General features: G+C 39.1%; 1 protein-coding gene across 5 annotated transcripts in view; it reads right to left on the bottom strand.

Annotated features, from left to right (window-relative positions):
* MYO3A (myosin IIIA) overlaps positions 1–19,469 on the bottom strand; it is a 119,654-nt gene that overhangs the window by 18,846 nt on the left and 81,339 nt on the right. For 3 of the 5 annotated variants that reach the window (XR_008448783.1, XM_054060104.1, XM_054060102.1), the window contains exons 20-30: positions 15,927–16,080; positions 14,773–14,861; positions 12,932–13,061; positions 10,396–10,475; positions 10,219–10,260; positions 9,690–9,767; positions 7,448–7,653; positions 6,315–6,426; positions 4,660–4,822; positions 3,939–4,025; positions 780–903 (exon numbers count right to left, since the gene is read on the bottom strand). Coding sequence is in view for 3 of the 5 variants with exons in the window: in XM_054060104.1 (XP_053916079.1) it covers positions 780–903; positions 3,939–4,025; positions 4,660–4,822; positions 6,315–6,426; positions 7,448–7,653; positions 9,690–9,767; positions 10,219–10,260; positions 10,396–10,475; positions 12,932–13,061; positions 14,773–14,861; positions 15,927–16,080 (1,265 nt within the window). In the remaining 2 variants the exon portion in view is untranslated. Of the gene's footprint in view, positions 1–779; positions 904–3,938; positions 4,026–4,659; positions 4,823–6,314; positions 6,427–7,447; positions 7,654–9,689; positions 9,768–10,218; positions 10,261–10,395; positions 10,476–12,931; positions 13,062–14,772; positions 14,862–15,926; positions 16,081–19,469 lie in introns of those variants that run through there. The other 2 variants (XM_054060105.1, XR_008448784.1) reach the window with 2 other exon arrangements.

Genomic DNA, 19,469 nt, shown 5'->3' with positions numbered 1-19,469 from the left:
AGAAACTTTTAGCACCTCAAATATGTTTAAATACACAAAATCCTAACTATATCCGTGAAAGAAACTGCCTCAAGTGACACTAGGAATAAAAAAGAATGATCCTGGACATAGGTCCAGGTCAAATTTAAAAGACCAAGTCCCCAAACTGTCCCTGTTACCATCAATAAAACCTCAGATGAAATCTGACAACCTGTTTCTTCCCTCGAAAGACTCTGGGCTTCCTCACAGCTGTTTTTCACCTATCTGGATTGATCTCCACCTACTTAAATGCTATCACCAAAAAAACCAACGGTGATGAGGAAAGTGCTAGGAGCTCCATTCCAGAGACTTGACTACAACCACATTGCAGAGATATTCAGAATGTGATTGACCTCACCTAACTTTTAGCTGTTCGATCTGAGCAAGCCATCTGGGTTCCTGCTCTCATCACCCATGCTTATCTCAAGCAGTGACTTAAGAGAAGAACAGTTCCTTGCAGATGCCTATTTCTTGAGCAATTTTTATGTTGAGCTGGTTCCAAAATGAGACTAATCTACAGATTACATTAACATTACAGGTAAACACAATATTGTTGATCAATATCTTTCTTCTCTGGGCTTAAAAATATAAGAAAATTTTCTACTGAGGTTAAAAACCTCCACATAAATGCACATTACCTCTGCATACATATCTAGAATAATCCTAATTTGCTCTACTTTTAGCTTATTTTGCTGTTCTTCATCAGTACAGTTACTGAAATGGGACATATTTGAGTGACATGAGACAGGAAATAACACTACCTCCTCCTCCTGAAGATCCTCCTCTCCTTATATCCCCTGTAGTGAGACTGAATTGTTATTGCTGCTTTGTTTCTCGTGTCAGCTAGTTCTTTTCTCTTCTTCCTGAGTAAGTATCCTCTGGCAACTGATACAAAGCGTAATACAAAACAACCTTAGGCAACAAGCAATGGGTGTCCCACACATTTCAGAGTCAAATGATAACAGCATTAAACAAAATCAATAAGGAAATACAGACTGGGGTGGCTATGATGATTATGTTTCATCCGAAATTATTCTGTCACACAAATTCTGAGATTTCAGAAAGCTGTATCCATTCTACATATAGACAAGCTCTTTCTTCATATTTTACTGGACTAAAGAAAATACAGGAAGATGCAGAACAAAGCAGAAGCATAGTGCTATAAGAAGAGCCTCTAGAACACAGTGTGCTTAGTTTCGTATACCTGCTTGGCCTGATTCAGGCAATTGATTTGATTCAGTCTTTCATTTCCCTTGGAAACCCTTGATTATCAGGCTATAGAGATTACCAGGCTCTCTTCTGGCACAGGCTTGGAATTAGCTGAACATCCACTAGATCAGAGGGAAACTGAAAATTTTATAGCTCAGCAGCTACAGAAGACTTAGCTCAAGCTCTTTTTGCAAAGACTTATTATTCAAAATGAAAAAGCTAAGCATGAAAGATGTGTTAAGCTCCACAGTAACCAGGTGCACTGGAGCAAGGGTACTCGCTACTTATGATTTGTGGGGGGCACCAGTTCAGGTTTCTGCTCTGAACCAGGATGAATAAGGACTCAAATATGGTTCTCTCCTGAGACTTGTAGGTGCTGACTAGTCACTAGGGGCTTCATGCTGGCACATAGTGATTCAAGTGTCATCTTGAAGTGCTCTAGGATGGCCAAGGCATCTACAGGGAACTGGCAGGAAGTACAAGACAAGACAGGACTTTTTGGAGAAAAAATACAGCTGGAGGCCAGACAAGGTAACCTAGATCATCTCGAATGATACTAGACACCAATATGGGGGCAGATAAGCTGAGCATTTGGAGGCTTTGAATAAAATGAATCGAACTCTAGGCTCTGCTGACTATAAGATGAGTTTAGACACTTAGGTCACTTTCAGACATCTACACTGAAGTGTCTTAACCAGAAACTGAATCACACTCAGAATGTTTCTTCAAAAATTCCCCAAAATGCAAATAATTTCCTAATGAGAACTGGCACAGACTCCACAGTGCTGTGATTTGGACAAGTCTGCAGTTCCAGCAATTCTGTACAATTCCGCTAATCCCTGGCAAAATAAAAAGAATGTTTTGTCAAAATATTTCTGTGAATTGTAATTCCAAATGCCATGCAAAGACTATGGAAATAAAAGATTCAGGTGATTTATATACCCTGAGAAGATGGCAGATATGGGAGCTCTTACTCCAACTCTGCTGTGAGCGTTCTGCATCACAGGAAATGGTCAAGCACATTTAGGAATTGGAAGGGAGCATAAGCAGTCTATTCTATCACATTCATATAATGGTGCTATGTTTCATTTGCTCTAGCATTCCCTACTCACAACTTAGACCAACTTGGGCTCAACTAGATGCAGTGGTTCAGTGTAAGAAGCACTGCATAAAAGGGACATAAATTACATCTTGATAATTGGATATAGGGTAAAGGAACCCAAATATTTATTGGAAGTGGCATAACTGTTTTTTATACTGCAGTCTGACAGGGTCTTAGAAAAGTGCAAATTGTAAAGCACTTGGAATAATTCTAGAGTTTCTTGGACTTCTGAGACAATCCTTATTCCATTTTCATACAAAAGCATCTCATTGGGAGTTACTTCGAAACAAACCAAGCTGCGTTGCCAATGGACATGCCAATATAAGCTAAGTCTGTCCTTTATAGCCTTATTCTAGTTCACCTTTGAAATTTCCTGAGAATGTTGAGAATGTTGTTGTAGGACAGAGCTGTCTAAGCTTTGTTTTCAAACTGGAAGAGGAGTTTTGTATTGCTTTAGAGATAATTGGGGGTTACAAAAACTGCGAAAGCTAAGTAGAAAAGGACTTCCATTTTGTTCTGGTTTCTCATGCACAGAAAAATGTTGAAATGAAACTGCACATAGGACAGAGAAAATGAAGAAGAGATTGGGAAGTTCAACAAACAGACCAAAGTGGTAAATTCATACTTTTGCTTTTACTAAATATCCTAATAAGTTATAACTTTCAGTGGTGTAATTATTTTAGGTACATCACTAGATTTTATTTTGGTTTTAGATTGTTTTCTACACTGATAAAGTTCTACCAACTGCAGTGAAATGCTCTTTAGTACATGCTAATGTTGATTCAGTGCAATTAACAGATGCATCTGACAATGATTAAAACTGTGTCAGCACTGGTGTTAGTATATACTCGCGAAGGCATATCTGAGGTAGTTTGAATCCAGATAGCCTGGGTAATGGCAGCACTAACTTTTATTTGGAGTTGCCACCATTGTAATTACTGAAAGGGCTGTGCAGGTTTGTGCCAGCTGTTTTCAGACCTGTGCCTCTCTAGTTTTACTGCTGCTGATTTCAGAGCTGCCTTGACTACACCTGGCTCAGGGACATCTGTGCAAGGAGAGGAGAGATAGAGATATAAGGAGGAAAAAAGGATGTCACATAACATACATCTGGGCCTAAGGTGATAGCTGCTGCAGAAGAGAAGGAATATTTTGCTAGGTTGGATTGAGTGATGGCAAAAAATAACCAAAAACTACAGGCTGTATTTTTCTCAAACATAACTATTGTTGATACGTAGAAAATCCTATTCCTAACAGAATAGAACAGCACGCGCGTGCACACACACACACACACGTTATAGGCAGGCAGTGTCACCTGGGCTTCAACAATACCAGCTGTAATATTTAAACATATCAGACTAGGAGTGAAAAGCCTTGCTATGGCATTTAACTCACCCATGTCACAGCTATGGAAAGTGCCTCTAAGACACTTTGAGGTACAGGTAACAGACCTGTTTCAACCACTATATATAAATATATAATAGATAAATTATAACTCAGAATATGTAAATGAGCATAGTCAGTCAGTGTAGCCAGGTAGTTGCACAGAATTTGGATAAACATATTGTGTATGGATAGCACATTAAAAGCCACAAAAGCAAAAAATTCTTACTTGCTTGAAGTCTAGTAATATATTCTTCCACTTTTTTATTGCGTTTTGCAGTTGCGTATTCTTTACGAGCAACAAAACCTCTGTAAGCTGAAAAGAGTTGTTAAAAATTAAATAATCCATTTGGTACACAAAAGTCTGTAAAAATATAAAAAGTCTAGAAGGAATTACAGACCTCCATTAAAATATTCATAAATATTTTACAGGCTTTATCTTTCAAAAAAAACCAGCAAATAAGCACAAGCAGTAAATCTACCCAACAACTATGGTTTCTGGTGAGTAAAGTTATTATGAATGCAATGAATAAAAAATACAAGAGAATCAGAATGTAAAATAAGACATTTGAAATGTATTAATAATTTCAGTTAATGTCTCCATTAACAGTGTAATTTGCCTTATTATCTAGGACATTTAATACATTTTATTTTCATGATCATATTATAAAACCTTGTCAGAGCATGCCAGAATATTATTAATAACAGTATCATCTATGCAATCACATCCTACCATTGTTAAAATTGCCTTTTAAATATAACATTGATAAATGTAACTTCAGTAAAAAGATGGGCATAACTTGTTTATAATTTATTTTTCTTCATAAGAACAGATGTCACCAAGTATATTTGTCAAATGTAACAGCAGGAAAACAGCAAAATCCACATCCAGCATACAGATCTATCAACTGTACACATGCACTAGCTTTAAACAAAATGGTAAATGTTACCTGACTGTATTTTAATAGCACTTTGTTCCCTTTGTTCCTTTATCTTTTTGTATCTCCTTGAAACCAGCCACCCTCTGACACAAGACTGAATCAAAATAATCATGTCAACTGTCTCCTTCCGCATTAAATTTAGCTGCTCCACGTGATAGTATTTGAGAAATACCTTAAAAAGAGTAGGCAGAGAAGCAAAAGTTTTAGTTACCCTCCCAGGCTCTGTATTCACTCAATCCATTTAACATAACAAGAGTTACAGGTTGGTTTCAAATGATGAATGGACTCTTTAGTTGTAGCACCTAAAGGATCATTCTTGTTAAATATAGCATTTTGATTGCTTAGTTCACCTTTCTTCCCCCTTCAGCATCTTTTGTTAGTCCTTGCTTATTCATACTTTCATGGGAAGTTCTTCTGAAGTCCCAGTGCAAAACTTTAGTCTCTTAACTATAAATTTGCTTTCAAAACTATGAGGCAAACAGTTCTGCTAACCTCACAAGTCTGATGCATGTTGCATAAACATGATCCAAATCTGGAACCTTGAGCTTCTCTGCTTTCCAATTTTAAATCTAAGGCATTGTTTATCTACACAATGGCTTTTATCAAACATGAAGGTCATATAATCGCTGAAAAACTAGTCCAGCACAGGGGATACAAACACATTCCTGGTGTATATTAGGGTAAAATTAGAAGTGTAGAAAGAGCTTGTGTAATTAAGACAATAATTACGCTTATTTTGCACAATTCCCCCAATCTTTGATCACTCACTGGTACAGATGTGGGTTAGTCCTAATTAAAGGAAACATAAACTATAAATCTCGCATCTCAAGATATGCTTCCTTTGGCTGCATGTTGTCCATCAACCTCACTCAGACAGCAGAGGGAAATACAGTTTGAGGAGGAGGTAACTTCATGGCTTCTGTCCCACCTGTCCAAGGAGATGTCTCAGAAGAACAGTTGTTTCTTCTACACTGAGGTGATTTCAAATAGTTTAGGATCAACCTCTCTCTATCCATATCCTTTCCTGGGCACTTCTGTTACCACTAGCAAATAGGGAGATTTAATGGAGTACTTGTCTGATGCTTCTTTTATCTGTCAGACCTCCTGAGATCTGCCAGTTGGGGGTGAATGGGTGGATGTCCCTCTCTGGCACACTGGGAAGACTAGTGAGCTAAAACCAAAAGCAAGAATATATGAACAGATGTTTCTCTCATAGTAAAGTCTTCCATTCATACCACATAAATGGGATCATCCTGCTATCTCTCCCCCAGTGCTCAGCAAAGTCTGCCACAGATCCCTCTGACTGGAAAGCCAAAACCTTTTCCTGTCCTTTTGTGAGTCTGATTGTCTCAGGGAAAAAGTATAACTTCTTTTTCCTTAAGAAAAATTGGATGAAGCTCACTGGGATCCTTGCTACCACATTTTTTGAAAGAAAATGTAAGCAGTGTCATTGTCACATCCTGCCCTGCACTGTGGCCTCACTATAGCTGATCAGAATTTTAACACTTTACAGGGCCAGGATTTCAGCCAGGTATCATGGAACAGTACCCGGCAAAGGGTAGAGACCAAGAGCTACTCCAACCAAACAGATAAGAAATCAAATTGCTTAATAAGTTAACAATGACATACTGCAGTAATGCAGATACAGTATATTTAAAAATTACTTTAGTTTTTCCAAGAACCCAGTTGTCAAGGCGGGCTTTTTCCAAGATGGCAGCACAGGTTTCTGGGCTGACGGGAGGATCATCATTTGTTTTGTAACAGATGAGGTAATACCTGAAACAAATATACAATTCTTAATTCTATTAACATTTAAACCATTGATTAAAATAATAAAAACAGTTGCATGAAGGAAAACACAGAACTGGAAAAACCAAAACAGCATATGAAAGAAAGTACTGTGATTTATATGCAGTATTGAGAAACTCAATCAAAAGTGTATGAGTGACATATTGCACACCCTGGAGGGTTGTTTAATTCTATAACACCACCAGAAGGCTTTTATGAAGTGTGCAATCCAAGCAGAGTTGTGCACCAGTTCTTTACTTCTCTGTCTCCTTGCATTCTGTGATTTCAGTGGTGAAGTAAAAATATTTTTAAAGCTTTTCGGCCAAAATTAGCTTATTTTGTATCTAGAAATATCATGAAATTTTCCCGTCTTACCTCATGCACTAGACCATCTACCTCTGAGACAGTTAACACGATGTGAGATGCATTCCAGCTCTTGGTCTCATCTGCAAACTTACTGAGGGAGCACTTGATCTCCCCATACAGATCATTGATAAAGATATTAAACAGAACTGGCCCCAACACTAAGCCCTGGGGAACACTGCCAGTGGCCAGCTGCCAACTGGATTTAACTCCATTCACCACAACTCCTGGGGCATGGCCATCCAGCCATTTTTTTACCCTGTGAAAAGTACACCTGTCCAAGCCATGAGCAGCTAGGTTTTCCAGGAGAATGCATTTTTCCAGGAAAATGGTGTCAAAGTCTTTACTAAAGTCTAGGTAGTCTTTGATGAAAACTTGCAGATTTTAAGCTAGACAATTTCTACCCAAATGCGCAGGGAGCCTGAAATAATGACCCTGAGATGCATCATCCTCCCCTATCAATCCAAAATGGGTGACTAATCTTGTTTCTGAACAACTCTTTGTCATCCAGTTTTGTCATCATCTTTGCCACAGGAAACGTCTTTGTATTTTTTCTTTAAAGACCATACCAAAGACAATGCTGATGCTTGGAAAACACTAGGCAGCAAAGATAGGACAGAAAAAGGCTTCTTCAAATCAATGTTACCTTTTTATGAAGTTAGCAAACAGTATACGGTGTGAATAACCTTGTCTTCGAATTCTTGCTGTCTCAAGAATTCCTGTGTAACGCAGCTGAACCAACACTTTTTCTTTATCAAACTTGTTTGCCTGTCGGTCATTGTTTGGCTTGATGCACCTGACAAAATGAGGCTGGCCAACGACCATTTTGGACAACAAATCCATCAGAGAATACTGCAAGAGAGTAACAAGATATCTGTCACTGGGATACTTATAAAGCTTTTATACAGGTCTGTGTGTAGCTGAAATTTTATTTCATATGATCAGAATTATGTCTGAACCTATTTACATAGCTGGTACTTTAAAGGTAGATGAAGTAAATAAACCAACAGCAATTCTAGCTTTGATAAGATCTCTAAGTTACTAGCATATAATACTTGAGAGTAACATTGTTTCCAAACAGATGTACAAATTCCACGCAGAACATTCTCACAAAATGCCATTAATGTCTAACACACGACAGAAATTCTCCTTACACTTCTTTCATTCTCTCGGTAATTACCTGTTAGGTAATTACAGCCCACTTTTTCCTTTTATCACCTGTCTGAAGATCCTTATTTACCCAGAGTAAATCACCCACCTATAGATGGGAAGTGGAAGACCAGCAAGCCAGTAGACACTGCTACCCCTTCATTAGACTGGAGGAAACTAAGGCCATCCCAGAAGAGGACCTGCTTCAACAGGCCCTGTTCATGTCCTGTTCATTGTAAAGGCTGATGGTGATACTATGGCTGCTCTACCAGGAGGAAACTTCTAAGGAGGGCAAGACTTGAAGGACACAGAATCGTTAATGCTAAAGTTGCACTTTTCCCACCCCACTAGGGTATCAGGCTAGCAGAGGGGATGCAGTTTATAGCTCCTCATGCCAGCCGAGGTGAATCTGTCTGTAAATGGTTGTTTGTTAGTAACTGGCGTTTTGTAAAATTGCTTCATGGGAGGACCTTATTAAAACACAAATGAAGAGGCTTATTCCTCAGGATTCAACCTGACTCAACAGAAAGAGGCAGCCAGGAGGTAATGCAGTTCAGCAGTAGGTTGGATACATGAAACGAGTGTAGGACATCAAGAGACATATGTTTCCTATTAAAATGTGCAATTCTATTCTGGACAGATGCTGCACCATGCAGCAAAGTGCTTAATTAGCTTCATCACTAGTGTGCCAATCGAACACAAACAAGTAGGACACACTAACGGATAATTTCTTTTTCCACTCAGTCTGAGGTGGCAGATGCTCTTCTAAATGACCCACAGATTTCCACATATAAGTAAACCAGTGGCACTGAAACTGAATTTTCACTTAAGAGCATTAGCGAGCATGTCCTGAGCAGAGATTTCCAGTATAGAAAATAATAACAGAGAAGTGTAAATATAATTAAGTCATTTGCAGCCTGTGTTGCTAGATGTGCGGGTAAGACACTGAATCACAGATACTAGGTTTGGATGAGATTCAATAAATTTTTCCACATAAAATTTTAAAATACCATCCAACTTTGGACTACCATGATACCTATGCTGAAATTATCCTTCTCAATCCACAAAACTGTGCAATTGTATCTAATAAACAGAGATCTTGATCCTCACTGTTCTTTGTCATAGATATAAATGAACTCTTCCAGGTCATGAACAGCACCTCAGCCATCTCTATGCTTTTGCTGGGAGATATTACTAAATAAGAGCTCAAAATTCATAGCTGAGCCCAAGTGAACTAACTCTGTACACCACTTTGGAGGAAAGAAGGATCCTCACAGCTATTTTCTGTTGCAGGACAAGCAGCACAGCCAGTGCTTGGGAAGGTCAAGAGCACTGCTGAAGGAGTCACAAGGATTGGCTCAGGACAGTCTCTGCACAGTGACCATCAAGAGCTGTCTCTGAAGCTCCTGCTCCAAATTAATTTTGCCCTCCTGCTTCTTAAACTCTTACAGAAATGCTGCAGCACTAATGTCCAATCACCCTTTATCTCCCTCAGTGAAAGAACAAGCAAGTGAAAGATTAATATTGATCATCATACATCATCATGACTGAAATGTGGCTGTGTAATCAAGTACAATTAAAGATGAAACATCATAATCTCCTCTAGATATTTGTACTGCACAGACTGCTGCACCATATATGCAGCTCACAAACTCTAAATGGATCACTATTGACTCTAAGATGAAAGAATAAACATTCACTCTATTTAGAACAAGTTATTAAAAGATTTGGTATCTTACTCTAAAATAGGAAGCTACTGTCTGTGTTTTCATGCTAGTTGTCTCTCTTGGATGATGCCCGGTATCTCCTGCTTCATTCTATAAAGATGAAGAAAGAAATGACATTTTTTATCTCTGTTGAGCCTGCAGTGGCCTTTCCAATGCCGAAACAAAGCACCCCTCAGAGAATATAATTAATTAAAAAGAAAAAGGGTCCTAAGCAGAAAAAGTTATAGCATGATCACTAGCACAAATCAGTTGCACCAGTACAATACATTACTTTGCTATGCAATACACAAACATTCACACACAGAGGACACAATTTGATAACGAAGCATCTAAATAAACTGCCACAAATAACCTAACAATGTCTGAGATCCTGTCTGTTATTTCACCATCACTGTTATTTTGGTAGTTCTCTAAGGAACTTGACTATACACCAATATTTTTATTTCTCTTTTTATTACAATACAGCTAGGATATAATATATTTTTTCCCCTGAAGTTGTTATAAACTATAGCCAGAAAGAAGGGAAATGTTAGGTTTTTACCTCACGGAAGGAATATGAATTGCACAACACAAAGATATCCAGCTAAACAGAAAAGAAAATAGGAAAGGGAAAAAAACCAAGGAAGGGGTTACTTGCTTACTTTTAGTAACAGTAATAGTATTGCCTTTCTAGTTTAAATTAGGGCTCAATGCAAAATAATGAAATCAGTTTTCTTACCTTTGTACGACTGATGGATTTCTGGGGGGTCCACATTTGGTAACTGATTGTAGTTTTACTTTTGGTGTGTGCCAAGTTACCTGTGGGAAGATGAAAGAAAGCAACCCACCAAAATGTTTACATCTCATCTAAGCTAAAAACTATGCTGAACCACCCTATTCATGCCCCCCATATAATCATAGGATTATAAAGCTCATTGGCTGTTTCAGAGTATGTCCTCATTTCCCCTTTCACCCTTGGTATGGAACAAGCTATGAAGAAGATGCAGGAAGATGGAACATGGGCTGAATTTCCCTCCTTCAGCACTTATGTCACCTATTAGAGCCAAAAAAATTAGCAAACAAACTGCTGCACCAGGTAAGAAAGATACATCTTAAGAGCATCCATGTGATTTTACCCTAAGGATGTTATTGTACTGTTCTAGTTCTAAGGTTACATATATATTTGTTAAAAAATATGTGCTAGCACTCTTCTCTGGCCCAGATGGCAAGTGACATAGCATGACTCAAGTCTTTACAGCTAAACTGTACACTTCACTACCCTTTTAACCTCCTGGTAAAAATAAGGTTGTATCTCTCCACAGACCTTGTTGGAAACCATTGTTGGCCTGTGCCTTCTTTTGAAGTGTGCCTGGGTACTTCTTTCTGGGAGACTGCTAGCTGACCCGGTACAAAACTGTCCCAGGGAGACATGCTAGCAATTTTTCAGAATGGACAATCCTATGGGAGTGTTTCAGCTGCTGTTCACTGTTCACTGGCCCTGTTTGGTTTACTAGCATAGACATACTCTTAAGACTCTAACCTTGGAATTCTTGATCAAGTAATACCTTTATTAGGACGACTTGAAGGACTCGGTGTATTGGAGTGGTTTACAGAAACAATTGTCTTCTAAAGAGATAATGAAAATTCTGCTGAGCTTTTCATTGTGTCACTCTATGTTGATAAACCCCAACCACTGCTGCACTCTGTCACTGCTTCTGCTAATAACATAACACCTCTGGAGTCCCACTCTCCTCTGGGGGAGCCTGTTATCTCTCTGTGCTCAGCTACTATCAGTAAGAGGTGGATAAGTCTTGGATAAACAGCTGCAAATACACGACATATTGAGCTAATGTGTCATATGTTATGTGATGATATCAACTGCTAAACTTTGCTTGGGTTCAGCTGAATACCACAGGGTGGGAAGGACAGAGAAAGGATCACTCACACCTAACTTAAGCTATCTGAAAGTGAAAAGTCTACAGGATTCCCACTCTATTCAGTGGAGACAGCCACCTTCAGAGAAGATTTATCGCATCCTAAGAGAAACACCTGAGATAGGCATGATAGTTGAACTCTGGGTAAACCTCTACATTTCTACTCTTTCCAGATGAATAAGTTAGATCAGAAATCCAACTTTTTGTAGGCTATGGTTGGATGGTTCGGGTCGGCTTTGGAAGGCTACACACAGTGTTTCACAATATTTAACACGAAGACTGAAACCTTCAGAGTTATCTTGCAAAACATTACATAAGACTTGGGTTTGGTGCTTACAACAATATGAGCCCTGACTTTGGCTCTACAGAAATCATAGTTTAGTATCTTAGCAGATATCAACAAGTCAAAAAGTTCAGGCAAGGATGTTGAGCTGAGTGTTTTCCCAGGAACAGTGATTTAGAATAGACCTTCAAGACCAAATGTTGCATTCCACCAGCAAAGCTCTCTTTACGAAGAATAGGAGCCCTGCCAACCTCAGTTTCTGTAAACTACAGTAACATTTTAGAGAAATTTCCATTACTCTCTTCCAATTTAGCTTTTCTCTTCTACTGCAATACATCCCCCACATAGTTGTACAAGAAAGTAATGTTGTAAAGTACTTACTGCATGGCATCAATGTCATCACACGGGGTGTAATACAACACAACAGCAAACTGGCTGTAAGGAGACTTACCCATCATCCTAAAATGGCAGGCAGGACGCTATACAAGGACCTGGTCCAACTAAAGTGTATTTTAGGGGTAGTTTCTGTAGAGCCAGTCATATTGCTCCAACTCATGAACACTCTGAGGAAGGGATCACTACTAGGACTCCATCAATTACCAACTGTAAAGGACTAAAATACTGGGGAAATAGAGGAGTGTCTCCTCACTCTTTGCAGCAGATATTAGGAGCCTCAACCTTGGTTCTCTACTACCTTAGAGAAAAAATGCACTGAGACAATACAGGCAATTTATACATGCCCTACCCAAAAAAGGCTAGTGACTTACCTGATCCTTTCTGTTCAGTCCTCAACTCAAGGGATGCACTCCACTGCCTGTCTTGCTCCCCTACCCTGAAGAGAGGACCCTGAAAGAAGCCTCTACCACTTCCTTGGCACTTGACCAGACCAATCCCTCCCCTGCAGCTTGAGATGGCTGGGGCTCCATTCTGTATAGATTCTAGGGTTGGAAAGTTAAGCCACAAAGTGTATAATGTCATCAACGAATGGTCATATGAAACCTAGCAGTGGTCATCATGAAAGCTAAAGAAGAATAAGAAGGTTACCACAACAGCAATACCTGTTTTTGTAAGCGGATGGGTTACCAGCTGTCGCGTCAGATTGTTTTCAGATGATCGCAGTAGCAGCACAATATCAGCTGGCAGAGTATCTCTATTTTTGGCTAGGAATCCACTTGCATTATATAGAACCTGTTTAAAAAGTGCATTTATGCATCTTCTGGGCTTTTGAAAAGTAATTGTAAATTTAAGCTGTCTGGCATGTGGCTTTTAATATATCAAGATACAGAAATAGTTTTTCAGCCATCAGGTTCATTCTTGCTTACAGTCTTTCTTTCGATCACTGAAAGTTTTAACTTCTCAATACCAAGAACCATTATGATGGAGATCACTAAAAGCAAATGCATCATTCCAAAGTAGCTTGAGATATTTATTTTTTCCAAAGCAGTTATGCTAATATTAGTTTTAGCCAGTGTGGATTTATCACTAGGACAAGTGCATCACAATCCTCTTTTACACCAGTACATGTGTAAACGCACAATTAACAATGCACTTCATTTCAACCGTATCACCATATGATTGTACAATCTTTCTGTCCCATTCATACCATGCTGTTTGGGACCCAGGACTCACCACTGCTTCTAGAGGTCTCTGTATTAATTGAAGAGGAAGTTTGCAAAATCACAAAATGCATATTGGCAACTGAAATCTCTAAAAATTCCAGGAATGGTGTACCTAACTCAAAATGTACCTCCAGGGCTCTGTCTCAATGATGCTCTAAAGGATACAAAATAAAATCTGACTGTGAAGAAGGATAGGAGATACTGGCATATTTAATTTAGAAAAACAACCCAGTAAGAGTCTTAAATTACAAAAAAGGTTTGTAAAGGAAGAGGAAATAAATTGTTCCCCTATTCCACTGTAAACAGGATTAGGAATAATGAACTTACATCACATCAATGGAGATGTAAGTTAGACAGTAGGAGAAACTACCCAATTAAAAAGCTTGCTGCATGCTGGAAAGGGCTGATGGGGCACTGCAAGATTCCCCATCTTCAGTGGCTTGTATCAGGAATGGTACAAGGAGAGGCTGGTTCTCTGCTCCCTAACAGTGAGACGTGCTATGCTAATGAAGTGTAACTCAGCTAGAGATGAGGTTCAGAGGAGTTACTGCAGGTCTTTTGTAACTGGCTGTCTTATATAAGGACAAAATCTTTTCTGTCAGCTGATGAGCACTGTTGCCTCTTTCTACGCCAGGTGCTCCTGCACTGCACAGACCCAACATAGTTTCCTATGTGAGACACCAATGTCCACTCCATAACCTTTAAATGGGCTGAAAAGGAGGTGAGAGCTCCTGCTTGCACAAGGCATGGTTCAGGTGACCAGTGGCATCTTGCTGCAGAGCGTCAACAAGTCATCCTGAGTTTGAAAGGCTTGTGCAGTGAGTCACCTTATACAGGAGGGGAAGGTGCTGCTCATCAAATGAAGCAGAAAGCAGGGCCTGCACTATCTATCTCATTGATTACAAAGTATTAAGTAAGGCTGACGGAGTGTAGGAGGCATTAGGAAGAATGGAGCTGGATCCTGCTTTGAAGCAGTGGGAACAAGCATGGCACAGGACTTACTTGTGCATTACATAATGCTTATGGTTTGGTTCTTCTATAATACAGTCACTTCACTTCCCTGGTGACATTTAAGATAAATACACTCTTACTATCGGTTGTTTTTTTTTTTTAATGAGGGAAAACAACTTTTAAATTTACTTTTGATATGTAAGGCACTGCCAACTTTTCCATGTCAGGCCTGAAGAAATGAAGGCTGAGAACCAATCTAGCTGACCTCTTATATTTCCTTCCAGCCCTATCATTCCACAATCCCCAACCAATATAATTAGGTCTCTTACCTTTCCTGCATAATGATAAATCCCAAAGGTTAGATCTACTCTTTTGGGTCTCCAAAAATATTTAGATTTCAAGTTATCTTCAAATTTTTCTGGAAGGAAACACATAGCTTATCTTACTGCAGTTACTGTACAATAATTGTCTTGTGTAGCTGTATCTCTCTAAGGATACTGCCTGACTTCTCAGACAATGCAGAGCCACAAAATGGACCCTGATGTTTTTAAGGACAAAGATACCATAATGGTCTTATAACAAAAGGCACTGGATAGAGAATATGGGAGCTCTTGGATCAGTTACTTACTTTGTACAATTGCTCAGAAAATTGCTTGCCTTTCTAAACTTCTGATCTTCACACATGCAATAGTACTTCCTAAGGATTCCTTAAGGAATTATGAGGAAATATTTACCAATTGTAAATGGGACTCTGCACTGTAGACTAAAAAACTATGAGGATAGAAAGACAACAAGCTCATAGAACTGCTTTAGCGTGGGCATTGTTACTCGATGTTACTAGGTTTTGTGATTGGGAGTTGGTTAAAACTCTTATCTGACATTTTGCATATTCAAAAATTAGTAAAACAAGGACTTATCTGCACAGAAACCCCACTGGAATAACTAAATCAGCAGTCACTGAAACTGCTCAGCAGCACTACAATATTTAGGATCTGAATTACAACATTTTTTAGGTGTTTTAATCTCTGGATAGAAACACCCAGGAAGCATAACTTGCTGAAAGGCGCCGAAGCAAATTTGCAGCTATTACCCTTAAAAAGTACTGAAATTCTTGTTCAGATACGGCTCATCAAAAGTCTCAGAACTGAACACGACTCCACTTCGAAAACAGCATTCTTGGCATATGAATGTAGAGTTTAAACTCAGTTTGTCCTTTAACTTTCAAGCCCTGCAGCTAAAAATTCCTGAAGGCAGAATTCAAAACCTGGATCAGCAACTCCGGTTCTTTTGTATTCTTTTTTTTTTTTCTATCAACTTCAAAGACATAGTCATCCCTGCATTCATGCCTCCTTCAGGCACAGAGTGACCCTGGAACATGGGTTTGCTAAACACATAACTAGCATATAGCCTAAACTGGACATGCCGAACAGAACTCTAACAAAGGAGACATCCTGCAAAACTGTGAAATAAACCATATACTTACCTACAAGCGTCTGATCTGTTGCTTGTGGGAATCGACTTTCCTCATCCAGCAGGGACAATAAACCCATTGGTTTCTGCAGGAACATATCTAAGAGGGGCCTGTTGTCGTCATATTCTATAACTCTTGCATCAACACCTTCATACAGGTATTCATTCTGTAACAAGCAACAGAAGGCGTGTTTTGTCTATGTATACAGAAGCATTTCAGAAAATAATTCACAAACTCTCAATTGTAGCAAACTAAAACTCCATTGAAAATGTATGCCCCCAGGGTAAAGACATCAAGGTTTTGCAGGAACAAATGTCAGCTGGGATGTATCACACTGTCAGGCTATAGATTTTAATTTGCCTTTGGCTATGTAAGTGCTTCCTATAGCATATTTGGTAAAATAAGATGCTTTCCAGGAATATACAAGGATTAAAGAAATGGAGTTGAAGAAGATAATGTATAGTGTTTGCAGATGGGGATCTCAGTGTCTATTAGCTTCCCTGGTCTGCAATGTAAGAATTATTTCTTAATACTTTAGACCTACATTTACATTTCCAATTCATTGCTCAGATCTACGTGATGTACAGTGGTCATGATTTACAAAAATGAGTATAGATTACAGAGTCCTCACTTGTTTGATTCTCCTCCTCAAACACCTGGAAAAGTTCTTAAGTGGAGAAGAATGGTGCACACGCTTTCTAATAACTGAAGGAAGGTGTTTCTAAAAATTAAATTAATTGTTTCAGGTTGGCCTCTAACATTTTCACTTCTTTTAAGGAACTAGGGAATGGTATTCAGCAAGATTAAAAAAAAACCAATAGAAATGCTGTTGGATTTTTTTTTTCTCCTAAAGACTGCAAATATATTTGGATTCCTATCAGAATAAGAGAACTCCGCTAACAAGTGTCCACAGTGTGTTCTGATAGCTTCATTTTGCAAAGAACTTAAATTATAGCTGACGACCACAAGAATTAATTTCTTTAATGCTTCGGCAAGGCAGAGAAAAGCCTTAGATTTCCCATGAGAAGGATGTTCTAGGGACTGCCCTCCTCCACTATTTTCACCTGCCTTATGTAATGCAATAGCAAGAAAACACCAAACACTCCAGTCCTGTGCAGGCTGCTCCCTACACCATGAAATGCATACTTAAGCCTTTTGATCTATTTTAAAAATCATCTCTGTTTCAAAGGATAGGATTTTATAAAAGTGTTGTATTAATGTATGGCATCAACACCACAGTTTGGCTATCCTGAATTCATTGTGGAAAGAGTGCCACAAACATGAACGATGGCTAATATTAATGAGTTCAAAGACCTCTAACCCTCTCCTTACATGTCATTCACTTGAGTCTGAATGATAGCCAAGAGTGAGTGAAAAATGCAATACATTGAGTGTTTTGAAAAGCAGTTAACTGCCATTTAAACAGAAAAGCAAACGTTATTAGACTTCATCTCTAAGCCAGAAAGAAAGAGCTAAATTAATGATATCAGTAACATTGTCCTTGAAATACAAGCTCATATAAATAAATCTGTTGATCCTTTTGAAAGAGAACACAGAATATATACCTAAACCCTTCCACTGTCCAGATTGATCCAATTTCCCAGGACACTATTCACTCTAAGGATAGATTGTGGCTCAGTTTATATGCTCATATAAGGGTGTAAGCATTACGAATCTCTCCTACAGCCTCATGGAGGCTCCTCATCCCAGGCGCTTAACATTAACTTCACTCACAACTTCCTTGGAGCAGTGGACAGGTGGTGTGTTACTTTTTATTTTAATCAATAACCTGAGTAGCAACACAAGACAGGAGAGTAATAAATGTATCATTGATATAGGCAAGAAGCTAATTATATGCCTGTAGGAACTAGTGGCAGGAAAGGAATGAGTCCGTATTATCTCCCAAGGATAACATCAGAGTAGTGGCAGCTTAACCAAAGGCTGCAGCTGTACTGAGACACAGATGTTACCTTCATGAAACCAGCTCTTACTGCTTAGGAGTACACTTATCAAGGGGGAAAAGGAAGAGATTGCTCAGATGAATCTTTCAGAGGAGAGTGTTTCCCTGACACTCAGACATCCTCAAGCAAGCTCTCTCAGACAACCTGTCTAATGATTAACTTTTTCCAACTTCAAATGCTTGCAAGAGAGGCTTCTTTAGAGAGCTGATACAAGAGTTCTCCTCAAAACTGAAAGGAAGTCTATAATAGTTGTACTACTACATCGAAAACAGCAACAGCTGCTCCCTTCTCTGCCCAGCCAGTGCGCAGAGCTTGACCTCCCAGCCTGGAGCCTCTGTGACCATTCGGCCTTTTGTGTCTGCACCTCAACAACGGAATGTGTGTCAGAGCTGATGGTTTCGGTAACGCTGCTGTCTGCCCAGCAGGATATGGAAGGCATTCACTCCATCACTTCCCTTGGGCTTCTGGAGGTTGGCTGATGACCAAGTCTTCCAGGCACCAGTGTGACAGATGGCTCAGAAATAAGATACCATATTACATTTCAACCATATTATTAGGAAACAAATAGCAAGAATAAAAGCCTTAACGATGCACATCATAAAACTGTAATGAAATAGATCTTATTTGGATTAATAAACTGAATCAGCTACAGGATTCTGTAATCTCCCATGATGTTTCATGACAAGAAGGCTCCTTAAAATAGCAGTTGCTCATTGAAATTCTCAATCATAATCCACCAGAAGTATTCCTATAGACGGGATGTCAAAAGGAATGACTGAATTACACTAATACTTGGGCTCCTATCTTATCTCAGTATTGCATGGTACCTTTTCTGTGATCAGGTAATATTAGCTATGATAATATTAGCTACTAGGTAATATTAGCTTATGCAACCTGGTTTCACGTAATAAATTAGGAAATAGTCTTCATGATTAATAAAAAAAATGTAATGGCATATTGCTGAGAACGTGGTCTGACAGTGCTTTGGTTTAAATGGTGTCATGGTTTAACTAACTTTCGGCAGCTAAAAACCAGGCAGCTGAGCTTCCAAAACCCTTTCCCCCCTCAACCCCTTGATGAAAAGGGAGAGGGAAATGAGAGGAAAAAGAATTTACAGGAAACTGAAACTATAGTTTTAACGAAATGATAACAATAATGATAATGAAAACAATTAGAAATTAATAAAATATATACAAATATTTGAGATCACTCCCCCATCCCTTGATGACTATATGTCACCACAAATGCTACAGAGCAGACATGAGGGAATGGGTCCGTGGCTAGGAGGGAGCTGAGCTCAGGCAGGGGATTGAGGAAAACATGGATCTGGGATCAGGAACAACCAGACAGATGAAGTCCTCACTGGTTGTTGGCCATTGCAGAAGAGAGCAAGACCATCATGATCTCTCAAGTTCATACCAAGTGATGTATATGGGAAGGAATACTCTGTTGGTCATTTTAGGGTCACCTGTCCTATTTGCCCCTCCCCACAGATGTGGCCCATTGGCATCACCGTATGGGCTAATGAAAAGTCAACGCAAAGGTCTCAGTTACCGTTGGCAGCAGCCTTCTAAACACAACTCCTGTCTTTTAG

Source organism: Cuculus canorus, chromosome 2 (assembly GCF_017976375.1).
Source record: "Cuculus canorus isolate bCucCan1 chromosome 2, bCucCan1.pri, whole genome shotgun sequence".
Lineage (NCBI taxonomy): Eukaryota > Metazoa > Chordata > Aves > Cuculiformes > Cuculidae > Cuculus > Cuculus canorus.
This window is presented reverse-complemented; position numbering and strand designations above follow the sequence as displayed.